A 23,326-nucleotide genomic window follows, 5' to 3' on the forward strand; every position below is an offset into this window, starting at 1 on the left:
CACAACAAGTGGAATGCCACACATTTGCTGGCCAACCTGATCTTTTACTTGGGAGGAACCGCGAAGGTATGGTTCGAGACGCATGAAACCGAAATTACAAGTTGGGACTCCTGCAAGGAAAAGCTACGCAATCTTTTCGGAAGGCCTGTGGGACGTCAAATGGAGGCCAAGCAAGAGCTAGCGTCTCGTGTCCACACACCAACCGAATCATACGTCGCGTATATTCAAGACGTTCTGGCTCTCTGCCGTAAAGCGGACGCGGACATGCTAGAGGCCGATAGAGTTGGACACATCTTGAAGGGCATCGCAGACGATGCGTTCAACCTCCTGCTTTGCAGGAACTGCTCAACGGTTGAATCCATCATAAAGGAATGCCGGAATTTTGAGCAAGCGAAGAGCAAACGCATCGTACAACGCTTCGACCTACTTCCCAATACGGCTGCCACTTCCTCCTGCAACGACCCTCCGGCATCACATCCGCCTGCCACGCCAAGCTTGACACAGGTCATCCGCCGCGAACTTGAGGCTATGGCTCCAAGTTCTCACTGTCCCCATACGCATGACAACATGACCATCTCGCTCATTCAAGCTGTTGTCCGCCAAGAAATTGCCAACATGGACATCCAGTCTGCCGTCCGCCCACGTCCCACCCCTACCACTCCTGTCATTGCCTCTGCTGCACCTCGCCAGTCGTTCCCGAGTCGATATCGGAACCCATCGGAGTGGCGAACACCGGATGACAGGCCGATTTGCTTTGCTTGCTCCCGGGTTGGTCACATCTCCCGCCACTGCCGTAGTAGCCGCTGGTACTCCTCGCCTCTACCATACGCTGATCGCCGCTTCAACCGAGACTCTCGGTCTCTGTCGCCCCTTCCTGAGCCATACCATGCCGGCCTTCCCTCTCGGGGAAACACCACTAGCCGCTCGCCCTCGCCGCAACGCCGTCAGTCCCGCTCGCCTACACCTCGACGCCCCTCGTCCCCGTCCTACGCGGGCCGCTTCTCGGGAAACTAAGCAATGCAGCCCCCGGAGGTGAGGCTGCGTTGACGACTCGGACTGCAAAACCTCTGCTGACCCCTGCTGCTCGACCGAACCTTGTTGAAATTTTTGTTGATGATGTACCCGTTCAAGCCCTCATCGATACTGGCGCTCAGGTGTCGGTTATGCGATCAGATCTTCGTAGCCGTCTCCGTAAAGTCCTGACACCTGCCGAGTCGCCTGCCGTCCGAGTGGCTAATGGCAGTACAACAGCCGTGATGGGAATGTGCGCCGCCCGTGTTACCATTGCCGGTCGCCCTGTGTTAGTCCTGTTCACTGTACTGGCTGAGTGTCCCCACGAAGTGATTCTTGGAATCGACTTCCTGACTGCTCATTCAGCACTTATTGACTGTGCAACCGGCACCCTTCGCCTTGAACTGCCCCATCACTTTGCCGACCCGACCGAAGACCACAATTCCCGACTTCGTTCTGCTGAATTTGTTCGCCTGCAACCTGATGCTGCGACCTACGTCCTCATGTCGCCTTCTTCTCCACTTCGAGATGGTCCTTACGTGGTGTCCCCACTTTGCGACGTTCTCCTGGCACGCCAAATCGCACTACCCAGCTCCATTGTCACTCTTGTTAACAATAGAGCGTGGCTTCCCCTTCTGAACTTTGGTTCGTGTCTGAAAGTGCTTCCTGAAGGTGTATCTCTCGCTTTGCTGTCCCCTTTGGAAGAGTGTGGAGTAGCTGCTCTTACGCCTGAACCACGAGTCGACACTGCTGCAGCTTCCGACCGTCCTACTTCAAGCGTCGACAAGTTTAAGCCCATGATAGCTACTGACCTACGGCCTGCTTACGCCGACCCCCTTCGCCGTATTCTGATGTCCTATGAAGACATCTTTGATTTTGGAAATCGCCCGCTAGGTCGCACCCGTGTCGTCACCCATCCCATCCTCACTGGTGACGCTCCTCCTATACACCGGAGGCCCTACCGTGTGTCAGCAGCTGAACGCCATGTGATCCAAACGGAGGTGGACAAAATGCTCTCCAAAGATATTATCGAGCCTTCCTGCAGTCCGTGGGCGTCACCTGTCGTTTTGGTTAAAAAGAAGGACAATACCTGGAGATTTTGTATCGATTACCGTCACCTGAATAAGATTACGAAAAATGACGTGTATCCGCTTCCGCGTATTGATGACGCGCTGGACTGCTTACACGGTGCCAGTTATTTTTCATCGATTGATTTGCGCTCCGGCTACTGGCAAATCGCAGTGGATGAACGAGATCGCGAAAAGACCGCCTTCGTCACCCCAGATGGTCTCTACCAATTTAAAGTGATGCCTTTTGGACTGTGTAATGCCCCTGCTACCTTCGAGCGCATGATGGACTCTCTTCTGCGCGGATTCAAATGGACCACATGCCTCTGCTACCTTGATGACGTCATAGTTTTTTCACCAACGTTTGAGAGCCACCTTCACCGACTCTCAGCTATCCTTGATGTTTTTAGACGTGCCGGCCTACAACTCAATTCTGCAAAATGCCATTTCGGCCGCCGCCAAATACGAGTACTTGGTCACTTGGTTGACGCTTCTGGCGTCCAGCCTGATCCTGACAAAGTTCGTGCCGTTGGGGAGTTTCCCCTTCCGTGTTCTCCTACCGATGTCCGCAGTTTTCTAGGGCTGTGTTCCTATTTTCGGCGATTTATCCAGAACTTTGCCGAAATCGCTCGTCCTCTCACAGACCTTCTCAAAAAGGACACCACTTTTCGTTGGGGACCCGACCAGGCTGAAGCATTTTCAACGCTTATCAGTCGCCTTACCAATCCACCCGTGTTGGGTCATTTTGATCCGCATGCCTACACCGAAGTTCGCACTGATGCAAGCGGCCATGGCATTGGCGCTATCTTGTCCCAACGACAGCGGGACACCAATCGCGTGATCGCGTATGCTAGCCGTCTTCTTTCTGCACCAGAGCGAAACTACTCGATAACAGAACGTGAATGCTTGGCCCTTGTTTGGTCCATTGCTAAGTTCCGCCCTTACCTGTTCGGTCGACATTTCACCGTCGTGACAGATCATCATGCCTTATGTTGGCTATCCTCACTCAGAGACCCGACAGGCCGTCTTGGCCGCTGGGCTTTACGCCTGCAAGAGTACACGTTTTCCGTGTCCTACAAATCTGGGCGGTTACATAAGGACGCCGACTGCCTCTCCCGCTACCCTGTCGACCCACCGGATGGCACCGAAACCAATACAGATACCTGCGTTTTGTCGATCTCCGACTTCTCACGCATCGCCGACGAGCAGCGTCGTGACCCATATTCGCGATCCATCATCGAACGCATTACCTCGGAGCAACAGGACGCTTCTCTCCATATGTTTGTTCTCCAGGACGGGACCTTATATCGACGCAATATGAATCCTCATGGTGCTGAACTGCTCCTCGTCGTTCCCCAGCATCTGCGCTCGACAATTCTCTCGCAGTTACACGATGCACCTACCGCTGGTCATTTGGGTGTCTCCCGTACATATGACCGTGTGCGCAGACGATTTTTCTGGCCTGGGCTATATCGCTCTGTTCGAAGCGACGTCGCTGCCTGCAAACTTTGCCAACGCCGCAAGAAGCCTCCATTGTCTCCCGCTGGCCACCTTCAGCCTATAGATATACCCAGTGAGCCATTTTTCCGCGTCGGCCTGGACTGGACCTCCTTGGCCCATTTCCTACCTCATCCTCGGGCAACAAGTGGGTGGCTGTTGCGACGGACTATACCACGCGTTATGCCATAACGCGGGCCCTCCCTACAAGCTGCGCAACTGATGTGGCTCATTTTCTCCTCCATGAAGTCATCCTACATCATGGTGCCCCACGTCAGCTACTCACCGATAGAGGCCCCTGTTTTCTTTCTAAGGTTGTCGACGACCTTCTTCGTTCTTGCTCAACGTCCCACAAGTTCACGACGGCTTACCACCCACAGACAAACGGACTTACCGAGCGTCTCAACCGTACACTTACGGACATGCTCTCCATGTACGTGAGTGATGATCACCGGGATTGGGACTGCACCTTACCTTTCGTGACGTTTGCATACAATTCGTCGCGTCACGATATTACTGGTTATTCCCCGTTCTATCTACTATATGGCCTTCACCCTCTCCTTCCTCTTGACTCACTGCTCCCTTCTGACGCCACCACTACCACGTTCTATGCTCACGACGCCATTGTTCGCGCGGCCGCAGCACGTCGTATTGCCCGTGACCGTCTTCTGGCATCTCAGACTATCCAGAAGCACCGTTACGACAGTCATCGTCGGGACGCTCATTTCAGCCCTGGGTCCCTTGTTCTGCTTTGGGTACCCTCCCGTCGCGTCGGCCTTTGCGAAAAACTGCTGCCACGATACGTCGGGCCATACCGAGTTCTTCGCCAAGTCACCAGCCTCACATATGAGATCTCACCTGTGAATTCAAAGTCTTCTACCACCCCAGGAACTCATATCGTGCACGTTTCGCGACTAAAGCCCTATAACTCGCACGCTGATTCGACACCCTAAGAAGCATCGAGACGATGCTTCTGCCGCCGGGGGGTTCATGTCACGTACGAGCTTGTACCGCTGTGGACAAAATGACGTTGGTTGGGGAAGAAGAGGCTGAAGTGTCTCGGAGCTCGGTAGATGGTGTCACCCTGGTCACAGAGCTACAACCCTCTGTATATATTGTAAATACATATATTTTCTCCCCGTAACAATATTATTATCATTTTTTTATTCAAATTCAAAACATGTGTACAAAAGGACATGGGAGAAATAAGAGTACCAGGCTGGCAGGCGCCATCCAAAGGCGCACGACGCCTGCCTAGTATTTAGGAAATACTGTGACTGGCTATTGTAATGCGCCATATTTAAAAAAAACATTGACAAGAAAGAAAAAACTATGTGGAAGGTGTTTCCCTCTTCTGCAGCACATTAAGTAATAGATGAAGTTATACAATCAGCAGTAGACATCTTTCTAAGACATATTGGTACTGCATAAAGTTATGAAATCGGGGTTGGACTTCTTGGCAGACATAACGAGCCACAATGGGAAGTACACGTATGGCACTAAGGCGACCTCCTGAACGCCAGATATAAATACTTAACGTAGTACCTACCGCAGCCGTGACCTAGTGGTAGAACGCCCGCCTCGGCTGCGGGAGGCTGTGGGTTCGATTGCCACCGCCGCCGGGCACCCACTGGTTCAAAAGGGTACAAGCGCACCCCGGCCTGGCGTTCGGCTTCCTTCAGGGGTGATACGCTTGGGAAAGGAGCCTGCGCCCTGAATTCCCGTCGAAAACGAACGTGAGCACGAAAATCAAGTGGTGTCTGGGCCGCTCCCATGGCGGTCATTTGCCATGTGGGGCCCCAAGCATCTATTGAGGTCGGGGCACCTTCTGGTTGAGGTCAAACACCCCTTTCCAAGCGTTCAGGTCCCATAATGGCCGAGCACCAGGCCGGGAGCGCGCTTGTACCTATTTTACCGGTAGGTACCCGGCGGCAGCACTTGCCTCCCACAGCCGCGGCGGATGCTTGTCTACAAGGCCGTCTGTGGTTGGACAAGAGGCCGCAGCCGTGGCCTAGTGGTAGAACGCCCGCCTCGGCTGCGGGAGGCTGTGGGTTCGATTGCCACCGCCGCCGGGCACCCACTGGTTCAAAAGGGTACAAGCGCACCCCGGCCTGGCGTTCGGCTTCCTTCAGGGGTGATACGCTTGGGAAAGGAGCCTGCGCCTTGAATTCCCGTCGAAAACGAACGTGAGCACAAAAATCAAGTGGTGTCTGGGCCGCTCCCATGGCGGTCATTTGCCATGTGGGGCCCCAAGCATCTATTGAGGTCGGGGCACCTTCGGGTTGAGGTCAAACACCCCTTTCCAAGCGTTCAGGTCCCATAATGGCCGAGCACCAGGCCGGGAGCGCACTTGTACCTATTTTACCGGTAGGTACCCGGCGGCAGCACTTGCCTCCCACAGCCGCGGCGGATGCTTGTCTACAAGGCCGTCTGTGGTTGGACAAGAGGCCGCAGCCGTGGCCTAGTGGTAGAACGCCCGCCTCGGCTGCGGGAGGCTGTGGGTTCGATTCCCACCGCCGCCGGGCACCCACTGGCTCAAAAGGGTACAAGCGTACCCCGGCCTGGCGTTCGGCTTCCTTCAGGGGTGATACGCTTGGGAAAGGAGCCTGCGCCCTGAATTCCCGTCGAAAACCAACGTGATCACGGAAATAAAGTGGTGTCTGGGCCGCTCCCATGGCGGTCATTTCCCATGTGGTGCCCCGAGCACCTATTGAGGTGGAGGCACCTTCGGGTTGAGGTCAAACACCCCGTATTCATATCAGTAAGTGCAGCGCACTGAAAGTGTTAAACTTGAGCGATCAAATAGAATTCGCTGGACTGTCGAAACTGATCAACAAGAAGAAAGTAAGGGATATCCGAAATTATACCGCGGAAAAAATTCAGGAAGCAGGAAAATATGGATGCAGCATGAAATCAGTGAGAAGAAAACTTGGCATGGAACAAGGCAAAATGTATGCACTGAAAGATAAGCAGGGTAATATCATCAGCAATTTCGATGACATAGTAAAAGCATCGGAAGAATTCTGTACTGTTCCCAGAGCAGCCAAGCTATTTTCATTCGAATCACTGATGAACAGGACACAGAGGCTCCTTCTATAACTAGCGATGAAGTTAGAAGGGCCTTGAAAGACGTGACCACGGAAAAATCTCCTGGAGAAGATAGAATAACCATCGATTTAATTAAAGATGGAGGAGATATCATGCTTGAAAAGCTTGCGGCCCTTTATACGCAATGCCTCAGGACTTCAAGTGCGCCAGAAAGATGGAAGAATGCCAACATACTCATCCATAAGAAGGCACACGTTAAAGAATAGAAGAATCATAGACTCATTAGCTTGCTTTCAGTATTGTATAAGATATTCACCAAGATAACTTCCAATAGAAACAGGGCAACACTTGTCTTCAGTCAACCAAGAGAACAGGCTGCCTTCAAGAAGGGGTATTCTACGATAGATCATATCCATGTGATCAATCAGGTAATTGAGAAATCTGCGCAGTACAATCAACCTCTCTATATGGCTTTCACAGATTTAAAAAAAAGCATTTGAATCAGTCGAGATACCAGCAGTCATAGAGCCATTGCGTAATTAAGAAGTACAGGAAGCATACGTGAATATCTTGGCAAATATCGAGGATAACACAGCAACTTTGGTTCTTCACAACAAAAATAGAAAGTTGCCAATCAAGAAAAGAGTATGTCAAGGAGACACAATCTTTCCAATGCTATTCACTGCATGCTTTGAAGAAGTATTCAAATTCTTTGACTGCGAAGGCTTAGCAGCAACCTTCGGTTTGCATATCTGCAACCTTCGATTTGCAGATGACACCGTGCTATTCAGCAACAATGGGAACGAATTACAGCAAATGATTGAAGACCTTAATCTAAAAAGTGTGAGAGTGGTGTTGAAGATTAACATGCAGAAGTACAAGATAATGTTAAATGGCCTGGCAAGAGAACAAGATATCATGATCGCCAGTCAGCCTCTCGAGTCTGTAAACGAGTACGTTTATCTAGTTCTATTACTCACAGGGGACCCTGATCATGAGAAAGAAATTTAGAGGAGAATAATGTTGGGTTGGAGTGCATACGGCAGGCATTGCCAAATTCTGACTGGTAGCAACAAGAAGAAAGTCGAATGGTCGAGTACGTTTTTTAGGTCAACTACTCGCATGGGACCCTGATCATAAGAAGCATATTTAAAGAAGAATAAAATTGGGTTCGAGTGCATACGGCAGGCATCGCCAAATCCTGATTGTGAACTAACCACTGTCGTTGAAAATAAAAGTGTACAATCATTGCATTGTACCGGTGCTAACATATGGGGCAGGAACTCGGAGGTTAACAAAGAAGCTCGAGAACAAGTTAAGTACTGCACAAATAGCGATGGAACGAGAAATGTTAGGCCTAACGTTAAGAGACAGCTAGAGAGCGGTGTGGATCAGAGAGCAAAGGGGGATAGCTGATATTCTAGTTGATATTAAGCGGAAAAATGGAGCTGGGAAGTCATGGAATGCGTAGAATGGATAACCGGTGGATGATTAGAGTTACATAATGGATACCAAGAGAAGGGAAACGTAGACGAGGACGGCAGAAAATTAGCTGAGCCGATGAAGTTAGAAAATTTGCAGGCGCAAGTTGGAATCAGCTAGCGCAAGACAGGGGTAATTGGAGGTCACAGGGAGAGGCCTTCGTCCTGCAGTGGACCTAAATATAGGCTGAAGATGACGATGATGAAAGTGCAATATGTTAGTGCACGCACTAGGCCACAACTTTAGTCAGTGAGTAGCCGGTGATGTGACGAGTGCAATTACGCACGCACTAGGCACATCTTATTAAGCCAGAACTGTGGAGCAGCCTTGGCTTGGCTTCAGGGAAGCGTGTTCGTCTAGCACCCGGGAGGCCCGCGTTCGATTCCTACCCTGACCGAAATGTACCAAATTTTCTTTTCAAAGCCACTAATTTACTTTGTTTACAGGAACGGCTCTGGAAAATGTGACGTCGAGCCGCGCATTTTTGCAGCGTCGGTCATTTTTCATCACGGCGCAGTTTCGACATAACCCCGCAAGGGCACCACCAAAATAGACACCTATAGCTTTTGCCTTATTATGCCGTTAGCCTTGCCTCTTGTGTACTTCTAAGTCAATATGTTCGCTCAAGTAAAGCACCCAGTGTGCATCCTTGGTTTGTAGTCCCGAATTGCCCCGGGCTCTCAGAGAAGTTCCCTACGCCAGATGCCCTTGATGAGGTCTTGTATCGACCAATAAGACTATTACAAATACTGGTAGTGCCGCAGGTGGCAGCCAAAAAGTAGCTAATTGGCCACCGCAAGCTGTTGTTTGGCAAGATATCTTGGGTTCGACTCCTGGATTGCGCCACCGCCTTGTGCTGCTTGAATATGCATTACCTAGGTTTGCGCCACGTGTTACTGATTGCCAGGCGATCGAGATTTTTACTGAGCGCTTCAATATACCTTTCTCATAACCTAAATCGATAGATACAGCAATAACTTGGCCGATAAATCGTGCCTCACTAGACAACGAACGACCGAGTTACCAAACGTCATGAAACATCACCGTTTTTTATAAGTTGAGGTTAGAATTAAGACGTGATTAAAAAAATAAAGAAACATTATCGATCTATCTGACTATGTGCTAGACATTTCTGGCTAAGCCCGTTTTTCTCGTTACAATAAATTATTTAGAATTATTTGCAGAAACAGCCTACAAGTGCGCTACCATACTTCAGCCTATTTTATGCGAAAGGACATGTAGACAGGCCTTTCTCTTTCATGTTTGCTACGTATTATAGTAGAATTGTCCCGTTATCAGTACGTGGAGATGGTGAACAAATCAGAAAATTTATCACATCGGCGGAGAAGAGCCTTCGAGATAAAGAAGAAAGAAAAAAGGCATGGATATTAAACAAAGCTGCCTGGTTGGCTTGCGAGAGCACTCGAAGAACCAAATCCGACAAGTTCCAAGGCTTTCAGACAGGAGGTGTATCGTTGAAACATTGCCAATGATTGTTCGCGAACGACATTGCAAACTGCCGTGTGGGATGGAGGCACTGTTAAAAAATAAAGTGCTTCTCGATAGAGCACTTGAGTTTCTGTATGTGCTCATTTGGTTTTACAAAGTCAGCCTCTTTTGAGCAGCATAGGAGGGTAAAACGGGAAAACGGCTCTCCTTCCTGCGTACAATAGTGCTTGATCATTGTGGTGTTTTTGGAATCCTTCACGGGACAACAGGTGAGCGTTTATACTTACGTTAGCGAACATGCTGTAGAGACAAGTTAATATCGTCAATGATCGTGAAATTATACACAATGAAGAAGTTTTCTCTTAAAGTGGGCGCAGCAACGAATACTATGCAGATTCAACGCACTTGTCGGAAGCCAAATGTTAAACGAAGATTTAGTGAAATGATTGATTATAAGCTATACAGCTAACGGCAATGCATACAATGGTGTTTACATCTACCCCGTGGAACGTATAATAGCATGCAATGTTTATGTTTATCAACTACACAAGAATAAACTGTAGCATATTTATGCTTAGTCAGGCTTGTATACAGTGTGAGACTTCTACGGATGGACGTCGCGAGAACGAATTCGATGCATGATGCTTTTGGAGGGAAGAATGGTTACGATATGCGTTTGCACATACCAGTACAACGCATATCTAGCTATGTTTATGGATGCTGTACCTCTTGCGTCACAGTGATGCCTACCCATTATGAACGAGTGACCAAGAATGGTTACAAAATCAGTGGTACATGCCGAACGACTACATGGTAAAAGGATATGAATATTAGGCCGGTGAGTTTTATAGATACTTATGAGCCACTGCATATGTACATGTTTTTTGCTCTGTTAGATTTTTTTATTGGGCAGCAGAGTGGTGCTCTACTTGAAGTTTGGCTGTTGGTAAGCATAAAGAGGTCAATAAGTCCGCTTGCTTGTTTTGCAGTGGCCACGCACATAAGCTTCGCATGTATTGTCACCTAGGCCGAAGTGAAAACGTACAATACATTCAGGCTTTATGAGCTCAATTAGCGCTGGCGAGAGAGTAGGAAGAACCCCGAAAAAGGCGTACCGATCATCTTGAGTGCTCTCGTCTTTATCAACAGGCCTGCTACACCACGTGGCATTAACATAACCTGCAAGAAGCATCGGATTCTTTAAAGGGCGCTGTGCTTCAGAATTCCCGGTAGAAGCTATCAGTGTACAAACTGTCTAAATTTAAGTTTTAGCCTTCTATCCTGAAAGCACAAGAGCGCATTGTTTTGTTTTTGACATATACAATATGCGTGGTGAATAAAGCATCAAGTTAAGCTAGTTAAAGATATAATGCAAAATGCATCTAGCATATTGTAACAAGGCGAAGGGCCCACGGCAAAGCTGGAACTTTATTGAAAATCAGTGAGCCGATAGAGAAGGCTGCAGCACGGAGAGTAGGTTTAATATAAATTGTGGGGGATAGTATCCCGGAACAGCACACTGAGTTGTGAGGGAAGTACTAGTGGAGGAAATGTGGAATAATTTTGGTTATCTGGAGTTCCTTGCCACGCACCCAAGCACGATACACCATTGTTTTTTTTTGCATTCCTACCCCATTGAATTGCCGCCGCCGCGAGTCGAACCCGCTACTTCATGCTTACCATCATTCGTCAGAACCGTAGCTGAGCAAGGCAAGACCCTATGCAAGCCTCACTTAGGTGAGGTTTCCCTTGCGTTCAGATATTGTTGTGTGTCATCTTTAATCATGCAATTTAGAATTAAACGAGCTGACAAGCACCCAGATTTTTTGTAATGAGATTTTCGTGGAATTGAACAGACCGCGCTTTATAGTTTTCAAGTTTAGCATTGTTTTCGCGGTCTGAAAAAAAGATATAGGACAGAAAGGGAGAGAGGAACGGAACGCCGCGACGCTCTTTGGTGAATCCTTTGTTCTAACGTTATAGTCTACCGACGTGACCACGCATCACTCAACGCAAGTCGGCTGATACTAAGTACGGCACACTTAATGTTTAAACTCGCATTCTTTGCATTTTATAGGTTCTGGTACTTTATTGTACACGTATTGCAATCTAAGGAAAATTCACGCTTACAAGCAGCGCTGCCTTAGAGGCAACGAGTAACACAGCATAATTATGACGTCTCTCATTGCTTGGTGGAGCATGACAGACTAATTCGCAAGCGATTTTGTTTGGTTGTACGTTCTGAACACGCATGCGAGCTAAATTGTTTCGCTCAAGTTTGCGCATGTTTTTTTTTAAAAAGTCTCAGTTTCGGCCGAAAGGCGAAGCATCAATTGCGATCAAATTAGTAGAGAGCTATACAGAGTAAGGATAGTAGTTTTATCGGCTGTATATACTTGGACACATTCGCTAACTGAACTAACAAGCAAGGTTTCAGCACGCACAAGCAAACATGAACACATCACACTCGATGACCGCCGGCAACCGCTGTCAAAACGCTGGCGTGAGCAAGTGCGGGAGCACCAGCGAGCGAAGGTTCGTGCGGTCTATCGCTTCAACGAAAACTGAGTGGCGAAAGCCAACACCACCTAGAGAGCACAAGCCTACACACTCCAATCTATGACGTCATGCTACTTGCTCGAAATATCCATTGCCAAGCCTGGCGGGACGAAAACGGTGACATCAAAAATTACTGTTGCTTACGCAGGAGCATGCTGATTAGATTCTATGGCAGTCGGGCCAGGTAGCATAACGTCATGGAATGGAGTGCGTAGGCCTTTTGCTATTTAGGTGGTGTTGCGAAAGCACAGCGCATACAAAAGTAGGAGCCGTGTGCAGATCGCTTTCAAGATACGGTGCGCGCGACCGTGCAAAGTACCAGTACGCAGTTGCTGGCAGTGTAGAAGCCACACTCCCTCCCTCTTGGAGCAGCCTTCCCGCTTTCCTCCTTTCGCGTGCGAGATTGAGTCACCAGTTCCCCTTGCGCCCGGTCACAAGATACGCAGTTGGTGCCGCATTATTGTTCCCTCAAAATACAGGATTTAGATACTCTCAAGAAAGCAGTCATCTCTTCCAAGTCGCGATGATTGGCATGTAAGGCCACTACAGCATACAGATTAATAGCCAGCCTCACAGCGAAAATTTCTACCCTGCAATAAACCTGCTGGATAGGTGACAAAAGTGCCTAGAAAGACAGAATAAATATGGCAATATTTTGGATGGTTAGAAGTCAGGATCTCAAATATCTTGTCGACCGTTCCTATCGAATTGTCAGGATATAAGTTTTTGATCCAATGTTATTGCTACAGGACTAAACTCCTGAAAGCTTCAAACAAAGGTGTCACGGCCGCAAATTAAGGCTCATTCTGACATATGAGTGCATAGTTATGTTAGAGAGTGCGACAATGTAAAGAGGTTAGAGTTAGCTATATGTTGCCTTTTCTGGCGTAGAGGAGGCACAAAACAGTGCCAGAATCTCGTCATATTGTCAAATCCCGATATGAGATGACACAAAACGAAACGGATTAGCATTTTTCAAGAGCGAAGTAGCCGTGTGGTGGCTAGGTAAATCATTTATTTTAACCGGCACGTCTACCGTTTTAAAAAGTGCCTGTGTGTTCCTCATGTAAACTAAGTAGGAACAAAGTTACATTCTGGAATAACGGTACATATAAAGTAGTATAGGCCGCGTCAGGGAAAGCGCACGCTAAATTGTTTTGAGCCTTGTAGGCCTGACATTGCCGCAAAAATATATTGTAACACTTTGGGGAATATATAGCACTCAGAGTACTCATCTGCGCCGTCACGTACTGAGCATGTGCAATAACTGTTATATATGAGAAGCATTTTTTAAGTTGACATAATGATGACGATAGTCAAGAACTGCAATCATTCATAACTGCTCGAAACAAGCAGAACTTTCTCCCTTTACGTGTCTTGCGGTCAATACGTGTCTGTGGCAATATTTAAAATGTTTGGATAACACCTTATTCTAGTCTGACTTCTGACGAAGAGGCATCCCAACCAATCCTAAAAGTTTCGAATGAAATGTATGTCGACTGCCTTGTTTCTAATAATACGTTGCTCTTTCACAGGGAACTACAAAAAATGGACCTCCGTAAGCCAGTGCACCAAGTAATAGATGGAGTACCTAGGTGCTCAGGCATAGTTCCAGACATGCTACGAGAAAACCTCAAGTTCCGACCGCAAAAGGGAGACGTGGTACAGACAACTTTTCCGAAGAGTGGTACACATTGGATGATGTACATTGTCCAGCTCATTTTGAGACAGGGCGAGCCTATGACCACGTACGATGAGTTCGCTAAGGAATACCGCTTCATTGAGTATATGGATATCAAGGGCTGGAAGTCTTCTCTCGCCGTGAGAACATTTGCCACGCACTTGCCCCTGAGTAAGGACACCGTGAGCCAAGAAGGAAAGTACATTTACGTTGCTCGGAATCCCTGGGACGTCTGCGTTTCGATGTATCACATGGTGACCAACCTCAGCTCGTACGAGTACCAGGATGCCACGTTCGGAGACTTTGTCAACGTGTTTGTCAGCGGGAACTTTGGGTACGGCGACTACTTCGAGCACGTGGCGTCTGCTTACAACCTCAGGCAGGAGCCTAACGTGCTCTTCGTGACCTACGAAGAAATGAAGAAGGACACTCATGACGTGATTCTCAAGGTAGCGCACTTTTTGGGGGAGCGCTATGGGCGAGCTTTATTAGAGGACAAAAGATTGCTTCATCAGATGCTGGAGAGCTCCAAGCCCGAGAGCATGAGAAGTGTCGTGGTCGTCGACTTTCGCGAAAGTCGCAATCCTCACTGGAAAGAGGTGTTCGAACGAAACACGGTAACCTGCAAGCAGGGCTACGAAGGAGATCAAACGAAATACAGCCTAGTGCGAACTGCAAAAGTTGGAGGCTGGAAAGAGCACTTCACACCAGAGCTGCTCCGACGCATGGAAGCTAGGATTATTGACGCAGAGACGGTGTCATCCTTTATGGATCTCTGGAAGGACATCCGAGCCGAAGCATTCAAATTTTCGCAAAGTATCTGATATGGAGTGCATGTTTTACTGAGCCTACAAAAAGGCCATGGAATTATGTAATTTGTATTTTGCGAAAAATAAAAAAACTAACATATTGAAATGAGCACCCGGAATGCCGAAAAAAAGGTAGAGTGTGTTATTTAAACCTACATACTATAAGCAGCATTCGCTTTGGCACTAAGATTTATGTGATGTTTGCGTAATAATTGAAAATATGTGCATTTTCAAAAATATAAATTGTTCCTCATTGTTATTGTAAGCTGTAATTATGGCAGCCATTTCACTCAGCAAAGAATATATGCGGCGTCGAGCGGAGCTTGAGTACAATTTCAACGCGCATTTTAACTTATTTTTATGGAAGAGCAAATAAGAGATATTTGCCACAAGAGCCCAGGAATCCATAATTTCCCGTAGTGAAGGCATATGATCTACCAAGATGCTCACGACTTGTGTATTTCCTTCTACCTCTGTCCCGCACTCAAAAACCCCAAAAACTTGTTAATTATAGTCTTTCAAAGTTAGATGCTAACCCCGATCCTTCAAGTTCTATCCCTCAATCAAAACCCGCTAAGCACGGTAAAGACAGTCTTTCGAAGAAACATTTTTTAAAAGACAGTATCTTAAAGTAAGTGATTTCTAAAGTAGGCATGAATTCATCATAGGTGTTTTAAAGGTATTACAGTGGAACTGCCGTTCCATTATTTATGCAGCTACAGATTTAATATATTTTTGTTCTCAATTTTCTTCCGACATTATTCTTTTGCAGGAGACTTGGCTCTCAAATAGCCAATTTCCACATAAGAAACTACCATTTATTTCGATTGGACCGTCCATCGAGAGGCGGAGGACTTGCTTCCTTGATAACAAATAAAATATGCCACAAAGCAATAATATCATATCAATGTATGTCTACGGACTGCAAGATACTAGCAATAGATGTAACTATACCTGGTTGTTCTCCGTTTTCTTTAGTTAATACATATTTTCCCGCAGGTGTTCAAGACATTCGATACCTTGATATCCTTGTCAAATCTTGTAGGAAAGAAATTGTGATAGCAGGAGACTTTAATTCGCATCATGTGTCTTGGGGTTTCAGAACAGACTCATGTGGAAAGAGATTGTCGGATTTGGCAATTAATCAAAATTTTTGTTGCTTACACACAAAGCAGTTACATTTATTTATGGCCTTGATAAATCACCGTTGGATTTAACATTTGCCAGTTCGGGGATGTCCGTCACTTCCTGGTCTACAGTCCACTTTGCTTCAGTGACCATCTACCCATTCAGTTTGATATTGTATGCCCTCTTACTTCTTTAGAATCTCCGGCGCGTACTTTTGTGAATTACCAGAAATTTCAGAGTATCTTAAAAGCGACCCTCAACTCCCAGATAGCGGTGCCGGATGACATCAAAGCCATGAGCCTTTACGCTGTATTAAAAAGTTCCTATAAAAGGTCTCAGTTTAATGTTACCAAAGATAAAAGTACTCACTCTCCTTTGTGGAATTCGGAGTGCACGCGGGATTACAGACGACGAAAAGCCGCTTGAAAAAAAAACTGCTTTAGAATCAGTCTCCGAATAACTGGAGTGATTATAAGTTTGCAGCTGCCACATTCAAGAGAACGGTATCACACGCCAAAGACGAATACGATGAAAAACATCATGCATTCCTCTCTAAGCCTAACAACAAAAAAGCTCTGTTCAGATTCCTTCGGTATAGAAAGTTCATAACAACACCAGCGAATATTGCGTTGGTAATTCTTTCACCACGCGAGATATCTGCTTCATTAGAATTCATAGGAAAGGGCTTAACACAACACTTAACATCATGTTTGCCAAATGGGCCATTAAGACCTCCTATCGCGGATGACTTTGTGGAAGTCACAGTGTCAGAGCTTTCCAATATCGTTAGAACTTTGCCTGCCTCAGCCCCAGGTCCTGATGGCAGTTCCACTGTCATACAAAAAAATTTGTTTGCAATGTCTCCTGAGGAACTTCTTAACACAGTGAATTATTCTCTAAAAATGCTTGCGTTCCTCAAGAATGGAGGACAGCCAAAATAATTCCGCTACTTAAAAAACAAGGCGCTGGCTACAATCTTGACAATATTCGGCCTATTTCTCTTACGTCAAATATGGTAAAACTTATTGAAAGCGTTCTATATGATCGCATGATGGATCATATATCTAAATGTTCGTTACTGAGCCCAAGTCAAATAGGTTTCCGACCTGGTCTCTCCATTTGGTGTGCGCATCTTCTTTTCTGGGGTTTTACGTGCCAAAACCAGTATTGATTATGAAGTGTGCGCATGTAGACTTGGAAATCCGTATCCAACTTGCTCGGAATAGAAAAGAATTGAGTGCTTTAGGGACTCTTGACGTAGCGAAAGCTTATGACAGTGTCGAGTACCCACTACTACTGGACAGATTACAGTCCTACAATTTTCCGAGATATATAACGACATGAATTTTTGAATTTCTATGAAACAGAAAATTTTATTGTTTTCAAAATGGCTTTTCTTCAACAAAGTTCGATCAGACAAGAGGGGTGCCCCAGGGGGCTGTTCTGTCTCGTGTACTATTTAACCTGTTGAGTTCAATTCCACTGCGCCGGGAAGTTCATCTCTATGTCCATGCAGACGACATCGCATTTTTCGTGACAGCAAGAGACATTATTTCCCTTTACATGTCCTTGCAAACGTACCTATGTATTCTAGAGAAGTGGCTTCACACCCTTCACCTGCCATTAAACGTAAACAAAAGTCAGTCCTTGTCTTTCTGCTTTCCGGGTCGATACATTTATCATTAGTATATGGTCACAGAACCACCCCACAGGTAGAGTCCCTTAAGTATCTGGGTATCACATATGATGAAAAACTTAACTGGCGTTCTCACATAGAAAATATTAAAACGAAAGGGACACGAGCTGTAGGTTTATTAGGTAGAATCAGTAACCGGCGTTCTGGTATGCGAAGTGACACACTAATTATGATCTACCGTTTGTATGTACGACCGATTCTAGAATTTGGCTGTGTTTTGTTTCCGGAAGTGCAATATATAAAATAAGACCAGTTGTTTCTTTAGAAAGAGAAGAGAGAGAGAGCACTTTATTTGCACCCGTCAGAGAGTATGCGTGATCAGGGTGATACGCAGCTGCCCCTTTCACCGTCTACCTCCCCCCTAGACGTCGGCCGGAATCAGTTGGCTTCCGACCCTAAATCACATGCTCTGGGCTTGCCCAGCGCTAAACGGTCTACATGAGGACAAAGAGTCATGGGAATCCTCCCTCCATAGCCAGGAAGAACAAGCTCAAGAACAAGCCATCCGTTTAGAAAGTCTTCGATTATGTTTAGGTCTGCCTAAATTCGGTGCTAATAACGTGTTATACCAGGAAGCACGATTACCTTCTCTTCACACGAGATTCCGCATGCTTATGGTTCAAACCTACTCAAGGACTTATGAATCTCCTCTTAGACCTACAGAATACATATTTATTAGTGAACGAAATTCATTTTTTGAGAACACGTGGCTACGGTTACATACCCCACAGGTTATTTTTGTGCAGGCACAATTAGCACCTTTATATGTTCGCATTAGGGAAATCATTCCGTTTGATAGGTCAATATTGTCTCTTAAAATAGAATTTGCAGACATTTTTCCATGCACTTCAGTCCTTTGACATGGAGCTCACCACGGGCGACGAGTTTCTGTTTCGCCGCACTACTAGCGCAGGTAACCATCCATAAATGGCTCATCTGATACTGTCCTACTCCTATAATATCAGCAGTATTCACTATTTCAAGCAGAGCATCTCGGGAGTGAGGAGCGCGGTATGGTGTGCCAATCAAGTATGCATGAAGAAAAATCGCCGCTTATCCACGAAGTGAATGATGATGAGTGGGCGAAGCACCGGGGGATCATTCGGGTAAACCACAGCTACGGACCAGACAGAAAGAGAGCGCGCGTCGGGAACGAACGCCCTTGTGCACCGCAGCGCCCCTTGCTACGGACAAGAGAGAAAAACGCCCGAAGCGTTTTCGGGAAGCCGGAAGCTGGCTTCCGGAACCGGAACCAGAAGTGATACCGGAAGTGGAAACTGAAGCGGAAGTCGGCTTCCGGTTCGGGCTTCCGGAAGCCGGAGCTTGGCGTACATATACTATACATATATATGTATATATGCGTATACATACATACATAGCGGTCTCCATGCCAACCAGAGCTATGGACTACGAGGTGCTTCGCCCCTAAAAACGCGAAGCATCAATTGCGATAGCAAATTAGAGAGCTATACAGAGTAAGAATAGCAGTTTTATCAGCTCTATAAACTTGGACATGCAGCAGCACCAGCAACGCGCAGAACTGTTCTCTACGCCGTCAGCGTTTTGCCCGCGTTCGAATGGAACGCGCGCGGCGTTGGGGACTGTTGCCTGTGCCTCTGGGGGTAGCTCGAGCAACCAGTCGCGCGGAAATTTTGCGTGTATTCGCGGGCTCCTTTCACACTCGGAAAAACACTTTTATGGAGCACGTACCGAACAACAGAAAGCTGCATCCGGAGTTTTTCATGGTGCTCTACAGTTTTCTCATTGACACTTTGACAATTAGGACAGTACTTCTCGAGTTAGATAATTAATTACAATTAGCTAATTAAATCTCAGTAACGAAAAATTACTGGCGGCTACTCCACTGCACTGGAAAAAATACGCACTAGGTTTGCTTGGCGTAATGCCGTTCATCTTTTTTTTTCGCGCTTCGTGATAGCTAGGACACCCTGTATATACGCGTGCAACAGCCAATAGGCGAAATCCACGCACGAGCCGAGGAGAGCCGTCATCGTCTTCGTTTTCCTGCGTCCTCGTGCGCGCGCTTGGGTAACGCCTCCGTGACAATATTACCTCCACAAATATCGAATATCGTGTACCTTCGTCCTTGTTACAACACTCCATCAACGCTTCACGGTGTGCATTCACATGTACTGCGGTCGCCATTCCAGCATATATATATATATATATATATATATATATAGCTTGTGATAGCTGTAGTCCAATAAACAGTAGCATTGCACGACAATAATGTTACCTGTGACTTCACAGGTAACATTATTGTTGTCAAGTGCACAGACCTAACCATTGCATAGCATTACATGTTCCATGAGCACCTGCCGTGGTTGCTTAGCGGCTTTAACCTTGCCCTGGTAGGAACTTAGTAGCAGGATAAAACCTGGGTCGCAGCGACCGCATATCAGTGGGGGCGAAATGCAAGAATGATAAAAAAAAGACCGTGCACTGTGCACGTTAAACAACCCAAATTAGTCAAACTTAGTCTGGAGTCTCCCACTACGGCGTGCCTCATAATCAAGTCTTGGTTTCGGCACGTAAAACCCCAGAGTTTATTTACACCTTGCATATGACGACAATAAAGCCATCGCATATTAAGCATGGTATATTAAGCATATTAAGCAAGTAAGCATGGCATCTAGTCTTATGCCATTTAGTTAACGGCCTCAGAAAAGTTTCCCTTCACATAGATTCCATCACAACAATTAAAACAGACGCCGACCATAAGAGTTTATAAAACTAATACATTTCGGTTCCCGCAACGGTGCATTCTCAGGCGTTATCTACAGCATCCCATGCGCAGACTGCGATGGAAGTTACGTCGGCGAGACAGGCATTCCAGAAAGGATTCAACCCCAGCACATGTATGACGTAAAAAAGAAGAACCATCTTCAAATGCTCTGGCCGAACACGCAGAAGCGACTCGCCATGAAATAGACTAGGACAGCGCAAGGGCAACGGAAAACAAAAATAACTGAAATTCTCGGCTTTTTCTTGACTCCCTGACAATCCAGACCACCGAGCACACACTTAGGGCTCTATTCTCGACACGCATGGCGGCTGCACGGCCGCCATTATCCGCCATGTTAACTCTCTGATTGGCTGCCGAGAGGTCATGTGTTTGGAAATTTCTGCCAGGAAGCGGAAGTTTTGCAAAATGCAATTTTGCGATTTCATCAAGATGACAAAACATGACGGGGAGCTGCAAATTTGATTGACTAAGAGCTTTTTCTGGTCCTTGGCAGCTATACTGCGACGTTAGCGCTTAAAAAAGATAGTGAGTGGAAGCGTGCAGAAGCCTGTGCAATGCACCTGTAATGTCGCGAATATGTGGTGGTGTGAGAAGATAGCCGCCATGTCAGGCTGCTGATTGGCTGAAAGAATATGCTGTGAGGAGCGTCATAGGAAGGGCCGTTTCATAAACGTCAATTAGACGGCGCGTGACTTTGTGTTGGGCAGCCATTGCAGAGACTTTCGCCATATTTTGTGGTGCGACGAGTCGCGCGAGTTATGGTAATGAACGGCCATGTGCAATGGCGGGCGAAAGGCATGCGTATCGCCGCATTTTCCCTGTAATTAATTTGGAGCTCTGAAAATATTTTGTTAATAACGCGTGCTCATAGCATTTGCACCGCTCTCGAGTGTTGTTGGCAGTTGTGTTTTGGGCCATCATTGGTTTAGAAAGGCGAAAGCTTGCACTAGGCCGCGCAAAGCTCAAGACACAGCGAAACTGGTCGATTGATTGCGTCTCTTGGTTGTAGCTATAGGTTATCTCTAATTCTTTCTTTGTTTCTTTTTCTATTTCTTTTTCTCTATCTCTCTTTTCTGTTTCTTTCTCTCTCCTTCTTTTTCTTCCTTTCTCTGTCTCTCTCTCGCACTCATTTTCTCTTTCGCTCTCCCAAAGGAATTTGTGTTGCAATCACGAGTGCAATGCAACCGTATCGTTCCCATAAATGCACGTTCTGCAAGCGTGAGTGTATTGACCCTTTTCGCGGAGCAGTTTGTTTTGCAGAAACGAGATGGCGCTCACGGCGGCGCGCCATACCTCTCCTCAGCGACCGCGCACGAATACGAAACCCTTACAGCTTTTACCTTGCTTCTGTGCCATCAGTTATCAGAAATGCAACTGAGTTTTCGCTAACACACTGTGCTCGAATCATGTGGATTGAAGACGTGTGCAGTAGTTGGCTGCAAAAATAGTCACTGGCATGTTAAGGAATAGAATGAATCTGTGAGACCAAGTTCGCGGACCGCTGCTGCAACTGTCCGAACGGGTTACCGGCACTTCGTGATGTACGGCTTTCCTAGAGGATACAGAAATTTGCTCATCCACCAGCCTTGTATCGCTAACCTTCAAAGAAAGGGCTTCATCCTCAGAACGTCGGCAAGATTGAGTACCACTCGTTAAACAATGACAAAGGGAGTAGCGCCGCTTCCTGTCATGGTAAGTTTCGCGCACGTTATCTATACACATCTCTCCTAAATGGCAGGAAAACTTACGGCCGCTCTATCGCTGACGTATCAAGAATAAGTGAATGGGCGCACACTTGAATATATGCGCACTGTATACGCACAATAAATGACGGACTACACTTATGGCGCACGAATGGTCGAAGTTGAATATTTCGTGATGGTCCACAAGAGTAAGCGAGTTACTAGCTGTAATATATATTTGCTACAAGGTGTTACAATGTACAAAACAGCTACGTTGCAAGCCTTGTGCGCAGCAAAAACAAATCTATCGGAACCGAGCACACCCGCGAGCGATTAGGCAGAAAATAATCAGATAGTGGCCGCACCGAGGAACTTCACTGAGTGACAAACTGACAAGCCACTGCTTCAATATATTGGCCGAATAAAGAACAAAGAGCAAAACACACTAATCCTGACTGAATTCATAATCGGAAAGCTTGGATAGCTTGGAATACACACTTAGCCCCGCTTTTAGAACAAGCACTGTATACGCTGCTTGCGCCGTTTGGACATAGCTTAATCAGCTCCGAAAGCGCTTTTGCATGTTCGCTGAAGCTGTGATCAAAGCTTCGTGTCGTTCACCTAGGGCGCGATCTTGTACGCGTTCCAAAATGGAACGGAGGCAGTTCCGTTCCATCGAGCCGCACACGATTGGTCAGTTTGAACGTCGCGGTTGAAATTGACCAATCGTGTGCGGCTCGATGGAACGGAACGCCTCTGTTCCATTTTGGAACGCGTACAAGATCGTGCCCCTAGTCACCGTCTACGATATCTCCGAAAACAGAGGTTTTCTTAGCCGCGCCGGCGTCATACACGTCCATTGTAAACAAGGAGGCAACGGAGGCAGTTCAGGCAAGCAATGGACGCGTCACCACGTGATCAAACATGGCAGCGCCCATGGGATCGCCGCGAAAAGGGTCAATAGCACAGTGGTTATGAAGCTCGCCTTCGGACCGTGGGTACCCGGTTTCTAATCCTGCCTTGCCAAGAACCTGCAAGTTCTAAACCTCCGGTTTCTAATCCTTCCTCTCGGGCGGCGAGCACAGACCCTCCAGGATGACGTCACGGAGCATGCGTAGTAGAGCGCAGCTGGCGGGAGGGAGCTCGGCGGAGCCGTGCCTGTATGGCGTCGCCTGGTTGCCATGGCTATGGTGCGGCAGTTTTGTGCCACACGCACAAATTACGGCAGGCTTAAAGTGCGGAAGAAGACGACGACACTCGAGCCAATGCTGATGATGATAATTTCGTGGAACACGCACAAATTACGGCTGGCTTACGCAGCTTTGTTGTTAAAAACGCGTTTACTTGAAATTATATTACAAACTTCCTGCAATGGTTTGCCTATTTCGCAGCCGTTTTTGTACTGTTCGCAAGATTACGGACTTTTCACGTCATCAGAGGTTATGAAAAC

The 23,326-nt window shown here is 46.9% G+C and overlaps 1 protein-coding gene across 2 annotated transcripts in view; it reads left to right on the plus strand.

Moving 5' to 3' along the window:
• Positions 1 to 14,709, plus strand: part of LOC125939643 (3-beta-hydroxysteroid sulfotransferase-like) — a 28,816-nt gene extending 14,107 nt beyond the window's left edge. For both annotated transcript variants that reach the window (XM_037709911.2, XM_037709914.2), the window contains one exon: positions 13,649 to 14,709. In XM_037709911.2, coding sequence (XP_037565839.1) covers positions 13,649 to 14,618 — 970 coding nt within the window. In that variant the 3' untranslated portion in view covers positions 14,619 to 14,709. The remainder of the gene's footprint in view (positions 1 to 13,648) is intronic.
• The last annotated feature ends 8,617 nt before the right edge of the window (positions 14,710 to 23,326 follow it).

Source organism: Dermacentor silvarum, chromosome 3, assembly GCF_013339745.2.
Source record: "Dermacentor silvarum isolate Dsil-2018 chromosome 3, BIME_Dsil_1.4, whole genome shotgun sequence".
NCBI classification, from domain to species: Eukaryota; Metazoa; Arthropoda; class Arachnida; order Ixodida; family Ixodidae; genus Dermacentor; species Dermacentor silvarum.